This window comes from Ursus americanus, chromosome 25 (genome assembly GCF_024610735.1).
Source record: "Ursus americanus isolate L20-20 chromosome 25, mUrsAme1.1.p, whole genome shotgun sequence".
In the NCBI taxonomy this organism is placed as follows: Eukaryota; Metazoa; Chordata; class Mammalia; order Carnivora; family Ursidae; genus Ursus; species Ursus americanus.
Window position 1 is genome coordinate 42,866,770 of NC_142151.1, and position 21,243 is coordinate 42,888,012.

General features: G+C 47.9%; 1 protein-coding gene across 12 annotated transcripts in view; it reads left to right on the top strand.

Annotated features, from left to right (window-relative positions):
* SCN8A (sodium voltage-gated channel alpha subunit 8) overlaps positions 1-21,243 on the top strand; it is a 176,529-nt gene that overhangs the window by 152,223 nt on the left and 3,063 nt on the right. For 10 of the 12 annotated variants that reach the window (XM_087855848.1, XM_087855849.1, XM_087855851.1 and 7 more), the window contains 6 exons: positions 3,946-4,230; positions 6,075-6,128; positions 6,591-6,728; positions 7,734-7,838; positions 10,449-10,719; positions 14,466-21,095. In XM_087855848.1, coding sequence (XP_087711974.1) covers positions 3,946-4,230; positions 6,075-6,128; positions 6,591-6,728; positions 7,734-7,838; positions 10,449-10,719; positions 14,466-15,613 — 2,001 coding nt within the window. In that variant the 3' untranslated portion in view covers positions 15,614-21,095. The other 2 variants (XM_087855857.1, XM_087855856.1) reach the window with 2 other exon arrangements.

A 21,243-nucleotide genomic window follows, 5' to 3' on the forward strand; every position in this document is an offset into this window, starting at 1 on the left:
GATGCTCATTTCTGCCAGCCCTTGGCAGAAGTCGCCCCTGGTGACCAGCTGGGGCCAGTTTGCTCCTGAGGAAGTGATTTGAGTCATCTGGACTCACACACCTCTTCCCTTCAGCCCCTCCCCCTTTCCTCACCTTTCCTTGGACTCCCAGTTTCCATTCCCCAAAAACTTTTAGTTGCCAACCTTCAAGTAGGTTAGGGACCCAGAGGTCCAGAAGTGGTGATCAGAAAGTTTTCTTTGAAAAAGCATTAGAAAATGAAACCTCTACATCAAGGTTTTTTCAAATAAGATAATATGAGCGAAAACCAGTTCGACCCCAAAGCCAGGATTTCAAACAATGAGTGTTCAGTAAGGGAAGCTCTGGTAGAGGAGTGTTCCTTGGTTTGGTTGGCTCCGGTCAGCTAACAGCATTGACCACTTCCGGTTAGGCAGGGGAGAGGGCTCAGGACCCATTCCTGCCCTGTTTCCCAGCCCCCCTGTGGAAGAGTACCTAGCTGCAGGAAGCAAGATCGAATCTGCCTGAGCTAACAGTCAGCTTCCCAGCGATCAACAGGATTAACTATACACATTTTATTTGACTTTTATTTAACTATACACCTTTCCACGGGGCCATATGTGTTCCATTTTTTGGTTTGGATTCTTCTGTATGCCAACACTGAGCGATTACCCTTAGAAAATGTTCAATACGAGCTCTCCACAAACTGACCACCATCCATGCAGGCGGGCTCAACTGTCACTGTGCTGCTCCAGTGGTAGGCTTGGACCTCCGTTTGGGAGGGGACACATGGCCCTAGCCTGTCCTGGGACACTGACCTCAGATCGTCCTCTCTCCTTCCTCAAACCAAACACCAGAAAATTGAAACACTCATGCTATTGGCAAAGGAACGCCTAATGTAGTTCTTTGCTTTCCTCTCCTCCATAGTAGTCTTCATTTAAAGATTGTGCTGTGCTGTTACATTTTTGAGGGTTTATAATGCTATGAAGCATGCATGCCTTTTTGTTGATTGTCAGTACATGGTTGTCCATTAAAGCCATGTTCCCTCTGCCAGATATTAAAAGCTATTTGACAGATTTTATAGCATTTAATGAACAGTAATGTTCTAGGTATTATGAGAAGACAACAACGCTCTAAGAACTAGTATCCATTGGAATTTTTTCATCAGTTAAGTGAGGTTTGAAGCAATCATTAAGTATAAATGTCCATTGAAAAAAGCAACTTTCTAGATTGCTAGACCCAATCTTGGAGTAATATTTCTATACCTAGTTTTGAACAATGAATTTTATCATAACTAAAAGCAATGTAGAATAACTTGAGATTTATTAGGGACCAATTCACAAAGTGACTGCCTATGGAAACTCGAATTGCCATTTACACTCACCTATGTATAGTATGGGAGTTCAGGAAAGCATGGTTTCTTGCCCTTTGGTCACTGAGCATATCAGCACGATGACTGTTATATATGGAGCACAGTTAAACAATTTTCATTATTCGCTAATGTCTACAGCCAGGAAGAATTATTAGTATATTTCATCACCTGTTTACTGTTTTATTCATAAAGCTAAGCTAAGAAGTTTTTCTTTGGTTATAATTAATCAAAAGTACATTTACATCGTATAAGTACATTGGATTTTATAGGATTTTTGTGTCCTACAGATCAGAGAACAAGGTTTGGTAAATACTTCTGCGTACTGATTCTTTTGATCAGATCTACGACTATAAAAGTGGGAAGAGGTCACTCAGTTAATTAGCCAATTATTCTTCCCTGCTATAAATATTACCCCATATTTAGCTGTCACATGTAACACTATGCAGGACAGGTCAGACTGGGTTAAGATAGAAGAGTTCCTAGAGGAGGAACTGAATTGACATAAACAGAAGCATTTCTAGGTTTCAAATCTTTTGGGGCCACTTGTGATGGTCTAATGGAAGGTCATGACCTCTTACCTAAGCTCTGCTGCAAAACGCTGTCACATAGACTTGAGATTTTGAATCTTGATAATCTATTCTCTCATTGCCTGAGAAATGATTATTCCATTTGTGGTTCATCCTCCTTTTGCCTGTTCTCTTGCACATTTCGTTGCTTTCTGGTGCTCTGCCAAAGGGTGAGCAACTGTAGAATGAGGAGGCAAAATTCTAATCTGATCACCTGACAGACTTGGTAACATCAGTCAATCAATCAATCAATCATTCTCCAAAATAACATGGAGGATTTTCCAAATTTCAGATATTCTGGCTTTCCTCCCTCAAAGTAATGAACAGTTAAAGGATAATCATTTTACACTAATGACAGCACTATTAAATCTAGAAGAGATTTCTTGGTCTAAGAATTAAGAAATAACTACCTCTCAGTCTAAAGGCCTTCATATATGAATTGGGGAAACACAAAACTAGTATTTTAATCTAAAGAAGAGTGACTCCTTAGCAGAATATCATTGCCTTTTTTATATAGGACTGAACAGTTCTTCTCGGCCCTGTGTTCCGACCAGTGACATTGCAATCTAAGGCAAGAACAGAAGATAAGGAAAACCCGACCCCAAGTGGGGCTCAAACAGAGCCCAGAGCTGCCCCCTGGCGTTCCTTCCACAGCACAGCCCTGTGGGCCCTTCTGATGCTGTGCGTATTGGCAATGTGTCCTGCCTCTTGCCCGCACTGATGCCGGAACACGGTGATACTTCTCACCTCCTTCTAACAAAACATTAGAAAGCTGCGTTTACATCATTGTTTTTATTTTAACTCCATTTTAATTTTCCTAGGATATTAGAAAAAGGAAGACACATTCTTCCCATTTTAGGGTCACCTTTCTGGGCCTTAGCAGTCCCACTTAAGACAACAGCAAGTGAGAATCAGGGCAGAATGAACACCAGTCTTATTTTCTGTGCCCCTCCCCCGCCCCAAAAAACTATTTTTGTAAGCCCTTTGAACTCCTCTAGTGAAAATTCCCACCACAGTGGAAGTGTTGTCTAGCTACTCTCACCTGTAGTGTGAATCAAAACCAAAGTTAAAAACAACCCAACGACTTTGATTCCTGAAGGTTTTTTTTTTTTCCCTTTGCCTTTTTTTCATTCCTGAGTTTACCGCAGTCAGTGATTTTTAACATTATGCCGGTTTTGGGGTTTCAAGAGCAACGATCTAACCCAGAACTCTCCAGAAAACATAAGTCATTCCTATTTCTAATACATTGTGAAGAGTCGAGGCCAGCCCTGGATTGAGCAGAGAGACATCAATCAGCATTAGCTAAACAGGGGCAACTCTTAGATTTAGAAGCCTACAAAGTCAGAAAGGAAAAAAAACGAAAGGCTGAAGAAGAATAATGAACCTTGAGTGAAAAATACATCTGTTCGGATTTTATTTTATTCTGTTTGGTAGAGGGAATATAGCTTTTTTTTTTTTTTCCTATTGAGCCTGCAAAATCTGCATGCTCAGCTATTGCCTGAAACAAGAAAACTGGCCTTGCATAAACGAGACTTTGTGTACCATTGACTGATTCCCTGCTAACCCCGAAGGGTAGTTCTCTGTGATTTTGAACAATCCTACCTTGTTTTGCAGAGGGGGAATGTCTGTTGAAAGGCGACTGGTGAGCTTGAAATCAGATTTCCCCCATGGGGGCGTATTTTATGAGTTGGCAAGGAGGGAGACTAAGAAATAATTTTTTCAGTCCCAGGTTGGAGCCTGGAAGAGAAGACCTAGGTCAACTGGGGCAGGGAAATTCGTGTTAGATGGAATAAATATTATGGAATTTACTAGTATTTCTCAAAATGTATTTTAGAGATTTAGAAAATGTTGGTCCTCCTTGTGGATCTGTCCAGCTACCCTCATTCCAAAAGGGACATAACGTTTTTGTAGTCCGAACAAGCCACACAGTGTCATTCCCCTCCTGGAAATCAAAAGAGTATGCTTGCCCGTACTTCCTGCCAACACTCAGCGACCTCCCCCTTCCAATGCAGGTGGTGGTGAATGCCTTGGTGGGCGCCATCCCCTCCATCATGAATGTGCTGCTGGTGTGTCTCATCTTCTGGCTGATTTTCAGCATCATGGGAGTTAACCTGTTTGCGGGAAAGTATCACTACTGCTTTAATGAGACTTCTGAAATCCGATTTGATATTGAAGATGTCAACAATAAAACTGAGTGTGAAAAGCTCATGGAGGGGAACAACACAGAGATCAGGTGGAAGAACGTGAAGATCAACTTTGACAACGTGGGGGCAGGCTACCTGGCGCTCCTGCAAGTGGTAAGCATCGCTGCTTCTGTCAGTCCTGCGAAGCTCAGCTGGCAGAGGTCGCATGCGGTTCCTTCTCATTCCTACATCCAGAATCAGGACGACGCCTGCTAGGTCGCAGAGAACAATGTCCTTTCCCAAACCAGTTCCAGGGAGACAGCTTTCCTGAGAATTTCTGAATTCTCCAAGACCTCCCTCAAAGGGGATCTCTCACTATGCTCAGGAGCAGAGTTCTGCTCAGCAGCCGATAGATTCCCGCAGCGTAAGAAAGTTGCAGAGAGATCACCTTCTCTCTCCAGGACAAAGCATGTATTTGAGGAGAAGGGGGGAGAAAAAGAAGAAGGAGGTAAGTGCATAGATACCGCCCCCACCAAAAAAATGGGAATTTTGATTTAGCAGAATAATCCCCTCTAACAGCTACACTAAGTTAACAAAAGAGAAGAATATGGCCGTGCTAGGATGCCGCCACTCACGTCCGCCCGCCCCCAGAGAAAGGTCTCAGATTAACGTAGCGCAGTAAGAAGGGGTTTAGTTTCGTCGCATACCATCGCGTCTAGTTTTCTCTTCCACTCTCACCAATTTTTTGGACCATTTGACGAGACAGGATGATGCACTGGAAGCTCCTAGGCTTTGGAGTCAGACAGTTGTAGGTTTGAGCCGCACTCTGATGTTTATTGCATCTGTAACCCTGGACAAAGTACTCTACTTCCCAAAGTCTGTTTCTTCGTCTGTTAAATGTCGGGAATAATACCTTGCACTGTTGTTAAGAAGATTCACGGTAATTTATTAAAATGTCTTAGAACAATGCCTGGCACATAGCAGTGCTTAACTAATGGTATTTTGCTATTAGGTATTTTTGTTCCTATTACAACTGTGCCTGCGTCCTATAGTCGTTGGGAGGATTGAATGCCGTAACGCAGGGGAAGCTCGCAACTTGACCTTACAGCTAGTAAGCACTTACCGTTAGCTAGTATTAGGAGGCAAAGTGAATAGAATGAGCTGTATCCTATTTCAGAGGCTTTTGTTGTTTTATCCCAGTTGGAGAAATTGGACCCGCAAATTAAATCTGAGTTGGAGCAGCTCCAGGAGACCAGTGCACATCAATCAGCCGGTTAGACGTTGAATTCAGAGGCCCCGCCTTGCGCGGGGTGCTGTGCTTGGCGCTACGAGGCCATCTGATGAATAAAGAGCCACCCGTGCCCTGAAAAAAAAACTTTGAATCTGGTTGAATAAAGAAAACAAATGGGACAAAAAGAAAACAGAGGACACTGAATTGCTAACCTCCTTTGTTTCCAAAGTCAGGCGAGTATAGGAGATGGAAGAAGAGCGCAGTTAGGAAGGGCTGCCTGGGATGAAGTCAGGCTTGCCGTTGCCATAGGCTGAGTGCGGGTGGTAGGGGGAGGAAAGTTCTGGCCTTGTTTTGTTTTGTTTTTTAACTGCAACTTAGAAATTTTCAGACGCCCGTTGCTTATCTAACACCATTGTAAAAAATGACTCGTCAGTGGTAGGCTAAGTTCTCAGTACCCTCAGTAGATTCCTGCCGCTCGTTCATAAATACGAGTTTGCCCCGGCTTCGGGCAACCTTCTCAGGCCCATTTGAAGATCTCTTGTGAGAGTATAGATCCAGTTACCATTGTCAACATGTTTCTCTGCCAAACTTTGATGTTATTTTTAGGGACTTAGACAAAGCTCCCTCGGGACCCGTGCTAACTAACAGAAAATTCTATGTCCATATGAGGCCGTGCCCCAACTGTCTCGTGTTCGCGCTGAGCCTGAGCCTGGCGCCTGAGACCCCTGCCCAGACTCGCACCCAACCCCCTCACGGGCACAGGCTAATGACGGACTCTGTTTGCCAGGCAACCTTCAAAGGCTGGATGGACATCATGTATGCAGCTGTGGACTCCCGCAAGGTAAGGACAAGCCTGGCGAAACCGCAACCTTCCTAACATTCTTAGATGGCTAGAAGCAAGCAGCATGGCGGCACTGATCAGGAAAGGGGGTTAGGACGCGTATTGCCTGTTCGATCGATTATGGCTCCCGTTCCTCCTCTCAGTGAGTCCTCCCTCTCTTACCTGGGCTCCGGGTCATCGGGCCGTTGGCTTTTACCTGGCCCCAGCGGAGCGTCTCCTCCTCGGCGCAGGGGCAGACGTGTGGCTCTGAGCTGACAGCCCTCCCCTCCCCCTGCCCCGCCATTCGCATTCTCCGCCCGAGTGGAGGCGGCCAGGGCCTGCCAGGGTGGAGGAGGAGCCGGGCCCGGAGAACTAGGGCTGCCGTTCCGGTGGGCAGTCACGGCTGGTGGCGACGGCGCGTCAGAATGGCCCGCGAATCCACGCGAGGAGCTGATTGTCCTTGTCTCTCCTGCCCTCCGACAGCCTGACGAGCAGCCTAAGTACGAGGACAACATCTACATGTACATCTACTTCGTCATCTTCATCATCTTCGGCTCCTTCTTCACCCTGAACCTGTTCATTGGTGTCATCATCGATAACTTCAATCAACAAAAGAAAAAGATAGGTCTCCTCCCCTCAGCGCCAGCGGCCAGAGCGCAGCTCAGATGGGAGGCGCTGCTGTCCCTGTCTCTAGAAAGAAAATGCCTCTCTCTCTAAAATCCACAGTATCCCCTCACTGCGGCCCTGGCCCCACTCTACATTAGCGCCCCCCAACTCCTTCTGTGCGGAGCTGGCTTGCACAGTATGTGGTTTACCACATTTCCTAGGCCACACTAACAATTTCCTAGTACCAACCGTACTAGCAATTCTTGAGGCCTTTGCTGGGTTTGGCATCCCGCCAGGGGGAGGCAGGGTCAGAGAGGGTCTAGTGACGGGTGAAAAGGAAAGCAGCAGTTGAATAACTGTAGCAAGAGGTAGAAAGTGTCTAGACTTGTCATTACCGCTGGGAATCCCGGGGCGCCACTAGCAAACTGGGACTTGAGAGACATCCTTGGAAAGTTCACTTCCTCACTCCTTCCAGATGGTTAAAAATTTTTCCCAGACAAACTGAAGCACTCACTTGTCATCCATTTTAGAAGTCAAGTCTGTGTCAAGGAGCTCCCCGTGTTGTTTTCTTGCGCCAGGATTCTGAATTTTTAATACTGTTGGAAATAAATGGGCCAATAACCAGGACTTGAAAATCCTTTTGTTTAAAAAATGTTTTTCTTTAGAATTTTGTCAGGAAAGCAGGTCCAAAAAAATGTGTGAACCAGTGAGCTGCAACTGTCCTCAGCATCTCTGCTCTCCAGTGTTCCCTTCCCTGAGGGCCCACAGTGGGGTAGTCCCTTTCCTTTGTGCCTAGCCCCTGGCAGACCTCAGGAATGCCAAGCTGAAGACAAAGGCTGGTGTTTCTTTGAATTAGAATAGTTGTCCCAGGTCTACCTCATTATGGGGCAACTATTAGCTAAACTGACCTCTGGAAAGGTAAGGGGGTCAGTCCCCCCTCAGTTCCTTGGGTTGAACCTTAGGTCCAAACCATAGGATGTGAGAGCCTATTGTAATTGCTCGTTCTCTTTCTTCCTTTACTTTGGAGGTCAGGACATCTTCATGACCGAAGAGCAGAAGAAGTACTACAATGCCATGAAAAAGCTGGGCTCAAAGAAACCACAGAAACCCATTCCCCGCCCCCTGGTGAGTGCAGGCTGAGGGCAGAGTGAGACCCCCTGTGGTGAAGACACTGGTAAGGTTATTGCTAAGGAAAGAAAGGGACAAGTGACGGGCTGCCTGTGCCCTCTGGTCCTCTCCTAGCCACCCCGTTCAGAGGATCTGGGGAGACAGCAGAACAGGGACTAAGGTAGGGGATGGCTTTTATATTTGTGCTTGACCTTTCCTCTGAGACTTCCTTGGGCAGCAGTGGGGCATCAGCCTGTTATAACCACATTGGCTCTGGCACTGGTGGAAAGATGTTTTAAGAGACCACTAAAAATGAACAGAGGAAAGTGAAAATGAAAGCTGGTCCCTTTCCTACCAGTGCAAGATAGGATGTAGCCACTGTCTTCTCAGCTCTCTACCCAGCAAGTAAGTCTTTGCAAGATAAGACAGTACCCTGGCTGTTTGTGGGAGTAGAAGAGAGTGAAAGTAGGAGTCTGATGTCCTGATTTTCTCTCTCGAACTGGGCCTTTTGTAACACAGATTTGGGCCCTGGGCTTTTGCTTTGCTCTTCTGTTGGTGCTTGCCCTCTCACTTCCTAGGAGGTGCTCTGCTCCTGAAGCCGTCCACCCAGCGGAGGGGACGTGACCCCCAGGCTCCAAGTTCCGCTTTCTGTAACTTTCCTTGAAAGTAACTTTTTCTTTAAAAACAGCACAACTCTTAAAATAAAAGCTCACCTGGCAGTCTAATTTGTAAAAATAAAAGTAGAGCTACCTTGACTCAAGAGTAGGAGTCCTCGAGCATTTTCCCTACTTGGTGCCACCCCCTGGGCCTGGCATACCCGCCTCACCAACTTCTGAGGGGAAGGAAGGCCTCAGGCCCCGCAGAACAGTTGGAAAGCCGGCAAGTGAAAGTGGTCCTCAAAGTAAGCACCAGCTTGAGTGCCTGGGTTCTTTCACAATACATAAATAAATAAAAAATCAGAGAGCTCCTAAGAACGAGAATGTTTTGGGTATTTCCTTGATGTTAGTGCTTCCATTTTGTGATGGAAACAAGACTAAAGAGAATGGAGAGGGTTAACATTTCTGAAGTTCTGTTCAGTCCTTTACCCATAGGAACCTGAGTGTATTTTCTTCTATTCTAAATATAAAACCTGAACGTGGCAGGAAACATTAATAAAAAGTGATCAGCACTCATTCAGCAAACAGTTAAAGATCTCCTGCTATGTTCCAGGCGCTAGGCCCAAAGTGATGGACACAATTCAGACACTGTTGTCAAGGTTGCTTAGAACGCAGGGGGTAGAGATAATAAATAAGCAAACCACCGCTATACAATGGGGAGTGTTGTGAGAAAAAACAACTAGAGGGCCTGACAGAAAATATGGAGGCTTGGGGCAGGGAATCTACTTCAATAGAGCAGTCAGAGAAAGCCTCACTTGAGGGTCTACTTGGGTAGACAAGAAGGAGCCAGAATGCTGGGGGAGGAGATCCTAGAAAAGCAAATGAGGTTGTAAAAGCAGAAAGCATCGTGTTGCCAGGTGGTGATGGGCTAGAGGAAGGGGTATGAGATGAGCTGGGTTAGACCATGCGAGGCATCTCTAAGCCAGGCTAGCAATAAGAATTTTGTTGCAAGCCCAATGAGAAACTGTTGAAAGGTTTTAAGTAGAAGCGGGATGTAATCCATTTATGTTTTTAAATAATCACACTCGCTACTGTGTGGAGACTACACTGGATGCAGGCAAGAGAGGAAGCAGGGACAGTAGGTAAGAGACTCTTCCAGAAGTCAGGATAGAAGATGGCGGTGCTTGGGCTAGAGGAGGGCCAACAGAAGCCGGAAGAAGTGGGTGAATTCAGAAGAATCAGTAGGACCTGCAGTGCCTGCGGTGGGCGACAAGGGAGAGGAAAGTGACAAGCGTGACCCTCACGTTTCTGGCTTGGAGACTGGGTGGATGATTGAGACGGGGAGGAGCGGGTTGGGTGAGAGGCAGGGGAAGGACTTGGTAGGTTGAGATGCTTATGAATCAACAAGGAGAGATGTTGAGAAAGCAACACAGGAATTCAGAGGAAAGAACTTGAGAAACTGAAGTACACGGATGCTATGTATGCAGTAGGAATAGATGAGCTCTCCTGGGGACACAGTGTGGAGAGAGGAGACGCGGGCAGGGCAGACATGGCCGGCAAGAGGCCGAACCGGAGCAGTGGGCGAGGCCGGAAGACGTCCAGACGCGTGTGATGGCATAGACGTGAAAGAGAAGAGCGGCCGTGTCAGAAAACTCTTGGGGACGTAGCACTGGTGTCGGGGTCCGCCCGTGCTCCCGACATTCTGCCAGAGCAGCAGCACAGAGCCGGCCAGGGTTACGGAAAAGAAAGGCGATGGCGGGGGCGCCTGGGTGGCTAGGTGGGTTGAGCGTCTGCCTTCAGCTCGGGTCATGATCTCAGGGTCCTGGGATCGAGTCCCACATCGGGCTCCCTGCTCGGTGGGGAGCCTGCTTCTTCCTCCCCTGTTCCCCCTGCTTGTGCTCTCTCTCTGTCAAATAAATACATAAAATCTTTAAAAAAAAAAAAACAAAGAAAGGCGATGGCAACGTCCACGGTCCAATCAGCCGGGCTCTCACGAACGCTCTTGTGTCTTTCCTCCCCCTTCCGCCCCCAGAACAAGATCCAAGGTATCATCTTTGATTTTGTCACTCAACAAGCCTTCGATATCGTCATCATGATGCTCATCTGCCTTAACATGGTGACGATGATGGTGGAGACAGACACGCAGAGCAAGCAGATGGAGAACATCCTCTACTGGATCAACCTGGTCTTCGTCATCTTCTTCACCTGCGAGTGTGTGCTCAAGATGTTTGCTTTGAGGCACTACTACTTCACCATCGGCTGGAACATCTTTGACTTCGTGGTGGTCATCCTCTCCATTGTGGGTAAGTGGGACGGGCGGGGAGGACGCAGGGCTCCGGACTGGCCCTGAGCGCGGGGCTCCCGGGAGAGCGGCCAGTCCCACGGCTGCGCAGCGCCGGCCCGGGACCCTCGCGGCGGAAGCCCGGGACCCTCGCGGCGGAAGCCCGGGACCCTCGCGGCGGAAGCCCGGGACCCTCGCGGCGGAAGCCCGGGACCCTCGCGGCGGAAGCCCGGGACCCTCGCGGCGGAAGCCCGGGACCCTCGCGGCGGAAGCCCGGGACCCTCGCGGCGGAAGCCCGCGGGCGTCTCTAAGTCGTCTCGTGGGCCCGCCCACTAGGTCACGTGGTCACTGAGTCTCTCCTGAGTGTTCACAGTCGTCGTGGGTTATAAATTCCCTGGTCGAAGTGGGGAAAATGATATAGATTTGACTCTTGCTTTCCAAGAGTTTCAAGTTAACAGGGAAGGTAAAAAGAACTATGGCTGCAGTAACAGTATAATGTGGAAAAAGGAATGGTAAGAGATGGGGAGGTTGGATACTAACGAAAATAGTCTAAGAATATTCCGGTGGGGACCGGCAGGGCTCGTTTTACTGAGGTTTTACTGTGTGCCAGGCATAGTTTGAGAGTTTCTTCACTGGCGTGATCTCATGTGATGGTTGTGACAGCCCAGGAAGCAGGCTACTTCTTAATCTTCTGTGTGTCCGGGGTCACCCAACTAGGAGGTGGCAGAGGCGGAACTCAGATCGGATCTTAACGGCAACGGTGTGACATTTTGCTTCAACCTAACAGCATGGGAGGGGTGATACCCTGGCAGGCAGAGGAAACGCTGGCCAATCGATTGGCCTCCCAAAACATTTCCTTGCCTTCCTGAAGGGTATCTCAAATGGTGAAACACTGGCTTGGTTCCAGGTAGCTTTAACTGACGTAGGCTGGCAGAGGGAGAGTGCCTGAGGCCCGCGGGAAGCAGCCCAAGAGCCGGTGGCCGGGTGGCTGAGCAAGGTGCCAGTGTCTGATTTTCTAGTTCTGTCCGCTGGAGCAGCACATCCAAAAGTGTGTTGCCACGTGGAACACTATCCCCCCCCCCAGGAAAAGAACCCCATGATGAGATCCCTCTGGCCAGCACTGTACGTGGAATTTCCCTGCGGAGAGTCACAGAGCACATCAGCCTAGAGAAGGTTCTTGGAGGTCCTACAGTGAAGAACTGTTGACCACACCATCCTACCTTTATTTGGATCACAACACCCTTTTGTTTCAAGTAATAATAATGGTATCTCATGCTTTACTGAAACACACCACGTGCCGGTCACCATTCTAAATACTTTTTTAGTTCTAATTCCTATAGTCCTCACAATGACCATCTAAGTACCACGAGGAACTGAGGCACAGAGAGGTGACCAAGACATGAGGCTGGTGAGTGAGTGAGTGTGCAGGGCTGTCAACTCAGCCCCTGGCCTCAAACCCACACTCCTAAGCTCCCACAAAACACACTTTGGACAGTGTTGCCCTATCCACTGTTCCTGAATGTTTTCTGCCCACCTGTCATTGAGTGGGCCAGAAAACCCACAGACCAAACCATGCCCCCTATTCTCAGATGGTACCCAAAAATAAAGAGGGAGAGTAACTCTACTTTTGGTGATTAGGATTTTTAGTAAATATCATTCATTTGTTCAGAAACAAAAGTATAGAAATTCTTTTTAAATTAAGAGGAGTTAGGGTAACTAGCCCTGGGACCTCCTAGAGGACTCCCTGGAGTGCTGTCTACCCGTCCTTCTCCCCTTTTCTCTGGGGACAAGTACACATTCATCAGACAGAACCTTACTCTGGCACCTTCTCTCTGAAGCCTGACTTGCCCACCAGACATGGAATGCAGTATTCCAGTTACTACCTGACTTCTTAAACCATTGGTGGTTGTGCCCTAATTGAGATGTAAGAAGAGAGCTGAGAATTCATCTTGGGTCCTGGCTGAGGTAGACGTTTTCTCAAAAGCTCAAATACTCCCTGGAGTTCTAGCTCCAGAGGACACCCCCAAGAGGCTGTCCGGCCTGCTCCCTGAACTTACCGCCTCTCGTCCCTTTCTGCAAGTTAACATTTTTGTCCTATGTTGACAAAGAGTCATGCATAATGAGCTTGACTAATCACAAAGATCGCTTTATGAAGGAATGGATGGGGGAGTGTAAGTCCGAAATGGTGGCTGTTACTCTGATACGTCTCCAGTTAGACACCTGTTTGAGTCTTAGAGAAGGGAAACAAAACAAAAAAAAAAAAAAAAGATTTTGTCCTAGTTTGAAAAGCTCAGTGAGGCACCTGGGTGGCTCAGTTGGCTAAGCATCTCACTCTTGATCTTGACTCAGGTTGTGATCTCTGGGTGGTGGGATCGAGCCCTGCGTCAAGCCTTGCGTCGGGCTCCATGCTCAGTGGGGAGTATGCTTGAGATTCTCTGTCTCTAAAATAAAGAAATAAATCTTTTTAAGAAAAGAAAAGGGAAACTGAAGCTGTAATAAGGGTTGCATAGCCTTCTGCGGTTCACTGTCCCAGTGTTTGTGAACCTTAGGGTTGAAAGGTATTTCCTTATTCAAAGAAAATCCTTCCTGTCAGTGGAAGCTCATGTTGTCTCGTCAGGGCCTCGACAGCAGGGGAAGGCACTGGAGGAAGAGGGCCTGTCGTTGCCTTCCCTTCAGCTGCCACATCCCAACCTTTGCGTGTCCTCTTCCTTCTGTGGCCCTTCACTGGGCTCCCGTGATTGCCCTGCAGTGTTCAAGGCAAGCGGTCTGGCCGAGGTGGGCCCCCCGATAAACGTAAACAGAAGAAGGCCCTCTGGATTTACATGGTCCCACTCTACTTTTATTTCCTACTTGTGCCTTGACATTTTTCTCTGCTGATGCTGTTTCTGATTTATGGCTCTAAACACAAAATCTAGAAGCTCTGAGTTAAAAGCCACTCCTGAGAGATCCCTCTGGTTTTCTCGGCTACTTTGGCAGGGTAGGGACATGGACAATAAGAAACCAAAAATGTCTTTTCAGAGCCAGGAAGAAGATACTTTGAAAATTAGCGGCATAACGGAGTAACTAAGACACGACAGCCTAGGGTCGTGAAGTCCTGGGTGGCGCTGGGCCCTCCCATTCACTGTCGGTGGATATGGAAATTTGCTAGCATTTCGGAGAGGAATCCGTAACGCCTTGGAAAGTCACGCGCGCGCACAACTGAGAAAACTCAGTGTTCTTGAGTGGGAAAACATAAATGAGGACCTGTTCATGAAATGGAATACTGTTCAACCATGAAAATGCGTAATCCAGAATTATTTTAATGCCAGCGACCAATCTCCCAAACATAATGCCAAGTCTCACAATTAAGTTAGAGATCTAAGGAACTTGTTCTAAAAAGATAGATACAGTAAAATTCTTTCAGCGTAATCGGATGCTATCTTATCTACTATGATAGTTATGGCTTCATCCGTAGTGAAGTTAGGAAGAACCTGGAATAACACTACACCATCTCCAGGATTGTGGTTGAAGAGAGGAAGCAAATTTGGTAAAATACTTGCATCTATTAAACCTGGATATTAAATGCATAGATGTCTGTGTTATTGTTTTCTCTGCGTTTCCGTATGTTTGAGAAATGTGTGATTTTCTTTCTTCATCATGACAGTTCAGATTGAATGGTAAGGCGCTCATTCTGTGAAGCCCTTCGAACTTAAGCGCTCCAGTGCCAGGTGACCTGAGAGAAAGGGGTCTCCGATCTCAGTAACATTTCTTCTTCTGTCCTCTTCTTAGGAATGTTCCTGGCTGATATAATTGAGAAATACTTTGTTTCCCCAACCCTATTCCGAGTCATCCGATTGGCCCGTATTGGGCGCATCTTGCGTCTGATCAAAGGTGCCAAAGGGATTCGTACCCTGCTCTTTGCCTTAATGATGTCCTTGCCTGCCCTGTTCAACATCGGCCTCCTGCTCTTCCTGGTCATGTTCATCTTCTCCATCTTCGGGATGTCCAACTTCGCGTACGTGAAGCACGAGGCCGGCATAGATGACATGTTCAACTTCGAGACCTTCGGCAACAGCATGATCTGCCTGTTCCAGATCACAACCTCGGCCGGGTGGGACGGCCTGCTGCTGCCCATCCTTAACCGCCCGCCGGACTGCAGTCTGGATAAGGAGCACCCGGGGAGCGGCTTCAAGGGCGACTGCGGGAACCCCTCCGTGGGCATCTTCTTCTTCGTCAGCTACATCATCATCTCCTTCCTGATCGTCGTGAACATGTACATCGCCATCATCTTGGAGAACTTCAGCGTGGCCACGGAGGAGAGCGCCGACCCTCTGAGTGAGGACGACTTCGAGACCTTCTACGAGATCTGGGAGAAGTTTGACCCCGACGCCACCCAGTTCATCGAGTACTGTAAGCTAGCCGACTTTGCCGATGCCTTGGAGCACCCTCTCCGCGTGCCCAAGCCCAACACCATCGAACTCATCGCCATGGACCTGCCCATGGTCAGCGGGGATCGCATCCACTGCTTGGACATCCTTTTTGCCTTCACCAAGCGGGTCCTGGGAGATAGCGGGGAGTTGGACATCCTCCGGCAGCAGATGGAGGAGCGGTTCGTGGCATCCAATCCTTCCAAAGTGTCTTACGAGCCGATCACGACCACGCTGCGGCGCAAGCAGGAGGAGGTGTCGGCAGTGGTCCTGCAGCGCGCCTACCGGGGACATTTAGCAAGGCGGGGCTTCATTTGCAAAAAGACCACTTCCAATAAGCTGGAGAACGGAGGCACGCACCGGGAGAAAAAAGAGAGCACCCCGTCCACAGCCTCCCTCCCGTCCTATGACAGTGTAACTAAACCTGAGAAGGAGAAACAGCAGCGGGCAGAGGAAGGAAGAAGGGAAAGGGCCAAAAGACAAAAAGAGGTCAGAGAATCCAAGTGTTAGAGGAAAGCAAAAATTAAATATTGTACAGATGTAAAACTTGCAAGTGAAAGATTGTTTACAAACTTCCTGAATATTATCAATGCAGAACAGCTGTGGAGACACTTTAACCCGAAGATCTATACCAAACGTAGTCTGCTTACCATGTACCACGGTTGCATCTTGAGCAGTGACCTGCCGAGGGCCAAGGACCCTGCTCCCTGGACTCCCAAATTTTCTAATGCTTGGGCAGGTGGTTACTGCATGTTCCACATCAGTCAATGCAACTTAGGACAAAACCAACAGGATACAAAAACCAGAGGAGAGGCTGCCAGGACCAGCATATTTCCGTTGCAGCCAAATGGATTTTATTTTTTCATTTTGGTGATTCTCAGAAGAAGAAAGCATCACTTTAAAAGTTTGTTTGTCCATGCAAACTATATTTGCATTCTCACATTAGTTAAGCTAAGCAGCAAAAAGAAAACACACACACACACTCACATTAGCCCGTGTCATTCAGTTGTCAGTTTCTTTGACATAAGCCGTCCTTCTCCACATGGGCTTCACGTGGTTTGGAGACGGGTGGGGGAAACAATCAGGTTTCTTCAGGCTGAGGAGGACTTGCTCAGGCCGATTCCAAACATTGTGCTCGTTCAATGCGTAGAAATGATTTGCATGATGGCATGCCGTGATCAGAAGTCATGCATGAGAACCATACACCACAGGACACTACCGGTCCTGTCCCCTGCACTGGGTCAGCCTTCGGACAGGACCCAGCCCTGCACCGTTCACTGTATTTGGAGAAAAAAATGGTAAGAGTTCCATACCCGCTGCAATTCCTTATGAATTCCTAGAAGTCTTTCACACACCTTCTGGGTAGGGAAACATAACCAACCTAATTGACCGCCACCACCGCCACCAAAACGCAAACCCAGTCCAACAAGCAGATGGATCCGTTGTGTGTATATGTTTAACAGACATCTCTAACATACAGCCATTGTTGCACATTCTGAAAGATGAACTATTTAATGCTGCTCGGTGTCCCTTCCACGGGGAAACTTTGATCTCGAATGGCTCGTATTAATAATGTCACTGTAAAACAAAATCCTAGGGCTAAAAACAAAAAAAAAATCCAAAAAAAAAGTTCATTTGTATTGCAATATTGATGATGATTGTTTAGCCTTCATACTGGAGAACTGACACTTGGGGCAGAGGCAAAAGTGCTATTCAAAGTGGCATGTTATCTCTAGGGGGCAATTTGGGGAACTGAAAACAAACTTTCATGGGGGCTTGGGGTGCTCACTTCATTCAGTGTCCCGTCCTTCTGCACTGTGGCTTTCTCCGGGCTCGGGTCCAGCTGGAGAGGGGTGCAGATCTGCCCAACGGGCCTCTGCCCTCTACGGAGGGTCGTCGCGAGCTCACACACTGCATGATTTCCTCTTGCCTCCATCTCATTTTTCCACCAAGCGGGGCTTCCCTTACCTCCAGAGCTGGGTGAGGGCAGCAGCACGGGGGGCTGTGGCGGTGGTCTCTTTCGTGTCGTTATAGAATAGTCACTGGTGGGACCTGAGGTAGGGATGGAGCCGCCTCTGAACCCAGCCCACTCAGTTTCTTTATTGCACTGATTCTCATGAGAAAGCGATTTAGTAGGAATTCTTAAGACGTCCCAGCTTCCCCCAGCACAGTGCCCTCTCGGCCAATCGTGCTACCCGCTTAGCGACCTGCCCGTTGTCCCTGGAGGGTGGCTCTGCGGGGAGCACCGTGTCTTCCGTTCCATCTCCCGCTTCAGGGAAGACAGTTTTTAGTCCAGGGGTTTCTCATCTGATGAGTAGAGCTCAGAGCCAAGATGCTGCAGTTGAATGTGTCAGGAAGTCGAGACAAAGAACGAGGAGAGGCTTGAGCATGCGAACCAAATCAAAACAATTTCTTCCTGAACCATAAAACCCAGGGGGCCTAAAAGCACCCCATAATCAGACACACCAACCTGCCTTGCAGTAGAAGCCCTTTGGTGTAATTGTAACACCCACCCGCCCGGTTTTGCGTAGAACCAACCAGAGCAAGGCAGTAAGCAGAGCTTTCTATCTCATTGGACCAGTAGAAACTCGGCCCAGCTCTCGTCAGCCTGCTTCTGCGGCCTCCTCCGTAGAACTTTTGTACCACGCCCGACACCAGGTTGGAAAAGCATTTCCCTCAGTGACCCTGCTAACTGCTAGGACGAATGTATAGTAACACGCACAGGCTACATCGTACACAGCACAAAACAGAAGCTGACATGTGTGGCTATTCTTTTTAAGAGAATTATAAATACTGTAATATATCATTTTATTTTATTGGCATGCCTTTTTGTAAATACAAATTATTAACTTATTAAATAGGAAATGGCTTCTGGCTTATGCCACTGTCATGTTTATTTTTATTTTTTATACTTTTCTTTCTTCTTAGAACTTAGATGCTGTCAGCCAATGTACATCCCCAAACCAGACAGACAGACAAAAAATTTTTTATTGCTAATGGTCTTTTCCAAAACAACAAAAAATATATATATTTTTGTTCCAATGTGCAATAAATTCTAACCACTTCTATGCAAGATTTGGCTAAACTTCATAATTGTTCTTAGGTCTTGAGATGGGCGACAGAGCTATCAGATCCCGCTCGGTACCCCAAGTGCTCACGCTAGTGATGTCGTGAAGCTACTAGAGCATATTTATGCGATTTTTCTAAGATCTGACCTCCTCCCCCGGAGCCCCAGCAGCTATCGCCTCAGTAACACACATGGGCCTTGGTACCTGATACCCATCAGCCAGCTTCACAGGGAAGAAGCCACGTCCGCCCGACTTGATGTTTCAACTTTTTTTTTTTTTTTAACCTTCTCCTGCCTTCTTTCCCCTCACCCACCGTCCCTCCACCCACTCACTCACGCACTCTCTCACTCACCCGCCCTGCTCCACCCTTCTTTGGTAGTAAATGACACCATCACCAGCAGTTCACACCCGCAGTTAACAGGCATTGAACCGAAAGAGTCCGTGACGGCGTTTCTGCACGCCCTCACTGAGTGCGTAAGTGGCAACGCTTTGCCAAATATTAACGAAGCCAATCAAAAAGCAGCAGCAGCCACAGTATCACTGCACATATATATATATAGATATATAAATATAATATAAATATTTATTTTTTGTAGCCAGGTCCTTGGTGCAGTATTTATACTCCACAATCCACCTTTAAAAAAGGACAAAAAGCAAAAAGACACGTGTGATGCTGTTAATTTCAAACGCAGAGCCAAAGCCACTGAGCAGCAGCTGACACGGTTGCTGGTTTGCGTATGAAAAACACTTTCCCCTCTCCTTTCCTTAACCTCCTCGTTGCTTTGGCGGAGGAGACCATAATTTACAGCAGAGAGTGAGAGCCGCCAACACGTCCCGAGTCAACATGACCTACTCCCACTTCTCTAAATGAGCCGCTTTTGGCGTCAGAGATTGACTGGGGAGAAATAACCAGAAGCTCCCAGTCAAAGCCCCTGGAACGACAGTGCCCAAAGTTCTTTTATTTTCCGCCGCAACCAATGTAAACTTGTAAAAGACCACTAGTGAAGATTAGTGTATTAGTGAATGCATGGAGGCCAACACTGCTCTAAATGAGACATGATTAAAAAAAAAAAAAAAGTACATCACTACTATAAGCCAAAAGGAAACAAAATAAAAACGACCCTTTTTACTGTACAAGGGAAGCCTGTCTTGGTGTCTGTTTGTTGCTTGACTATCCCAATTCTTGAGTCCTGGGAGGCGGTCTGGGAATTGGGACCTTAGCACATTTGGGAAAAGGAGGGGAACAGAAGGGAGAGAAATCAGTGTCTCTCGCCAAGCTCCGGCTGAGAAGTAGAGATTGGAGAGACGAGCAGGGTCCCGCCTACCACCTCTTCCCCTACCCAGATCCCCACCCACCCACCCACCCATTGCATGTGGCGTTCTTCCCCCTCCTGGGCCAGTGCTTCCAGGCCCATGAAACCCCTTCTTCACCAGTCCACCTGGCAGAGCCCCTAGAGATGACGTCAGCCAACCCAGCCGGGCTGGCCTCACTTCTGCCTTTTTCACCAGTATGTTAAAAAACAGGAGAAAAAAAAACAAACTATCCTAATGCCCCAAAGCTTGGGCAAGCACAATGCCCAATAGTCTCCACTCTGCTAGCTAATGCTGGGCCCTGCCCTCCATCACCCCAACACATACACCAGCAGACTACGGCTGGTCTCCTTCACATTCGTGCAGGGGAGAGGGGCACCACTCCCCTCCCTCACCCTGCCCTGCTTTGGGGACATCCCTCTCTAGGCCATGTCTCCCCGTCCAGGAACACTCTCAGGAGGATTTTGAAGTGCCCACTCTAGTCCGTTCCAGTAGCTCCACTCTGGAGAGAGATGGCTGGTAGGTCAGTCCCCATCCTCCTCCCCTCGGCCCCAGCCTCCAGGCCTGCTGTGGAGGTGAGATTGCCATGGGTTATGACTTTGTGACTTGAGTCCCGGGCATCTTCTGTAATGATGCCTCTTTCTTTTCTCAGATGTTGCCCAAAGTTTTGCAAAAAGCTTCGTTCATTTTCAGGTACCCCCACCCCCTAAAGAATCGGCTGCAACTAGCCAGCCAGGGGGACATCAGGAGAGAAAAGGAAGTCTGGGTTGGGAGGGGCCCAAGGTGTGCACAGAGTCTGTGCTGTGGCTCAGCTCTGTGATTTCTTGGATTCCCTTTCCAAGATTACCAAGATTTCCTCCACGAAAATGCTCCTGAGGCACCCCCTGCCCCTGCCCCCCACTGCTGTTTGCTGTACATAGAGGCTAAGTGGGGTGGGGTGGGCGGGTGTGCACGTGTGGTGTGTGTGTGTGAAGAATGTATATAGGTAAAGGGGAGCGTGGTCCAGTGGTTCCAGAAAAGGGAGAGAACTCCTGTGTTCCATCCCCAGCTCAACCACTGGCTCGCTGTGTGGCCTTGGGCAAGTCACTTAACCTCTCTGTGCCTCAGTTTCCTCATCTGTAAAATGGGGATAATAATACTGACCTACCTCACAGGGGTGTTGTGAGGCTTTAACTAAATGTTTTGTAAAGTGTTTTGAGATACAGAGGCAAAGGCACCAGGGAAGGGCAAAGTATTATTTGGACTTAAGGAAGACGAAATGGTAACAAATGCTGCTATTCTGAGAGCCATTTTAAACTGCACTGCTCCAACCACCCCCGCTTCTCATCGCCAGGACAGCAGGTCGAGAAAATGTCTTTCCTTTCACTTGCTTCTGGGGTTTGTGATTATTCTAGACACTTAATTTTTTTCCCTTGCTGTATCTCCTCCTTCCCTCACCACCTCGACTTGTTCCCTGTTCCGGTTACGCGGAAATGGCAGAAATGCTTGAGAAATGAGAATGCATAAGTGGATTGGAAGTTTATAGTCTGAAACTTCAATTTTACTTTGTACTGTACACCTTTTTACTTTAGAATTTGCAATAAAGGGTTACGTCAATCTTGTTTTCAACTCTCCTCTTGGACTGGCCTGTCATTCTGTCATTGTTCTCATACCAAAGCCCCCCCGACCGGGGGCAGACAGGGACTCAAGCTCTCCCACCCAGCAAGACCCCACCGCTGTCCTCTTTACCTTCCCCCACGGCAGGGGACAGAGTCTGAGGGC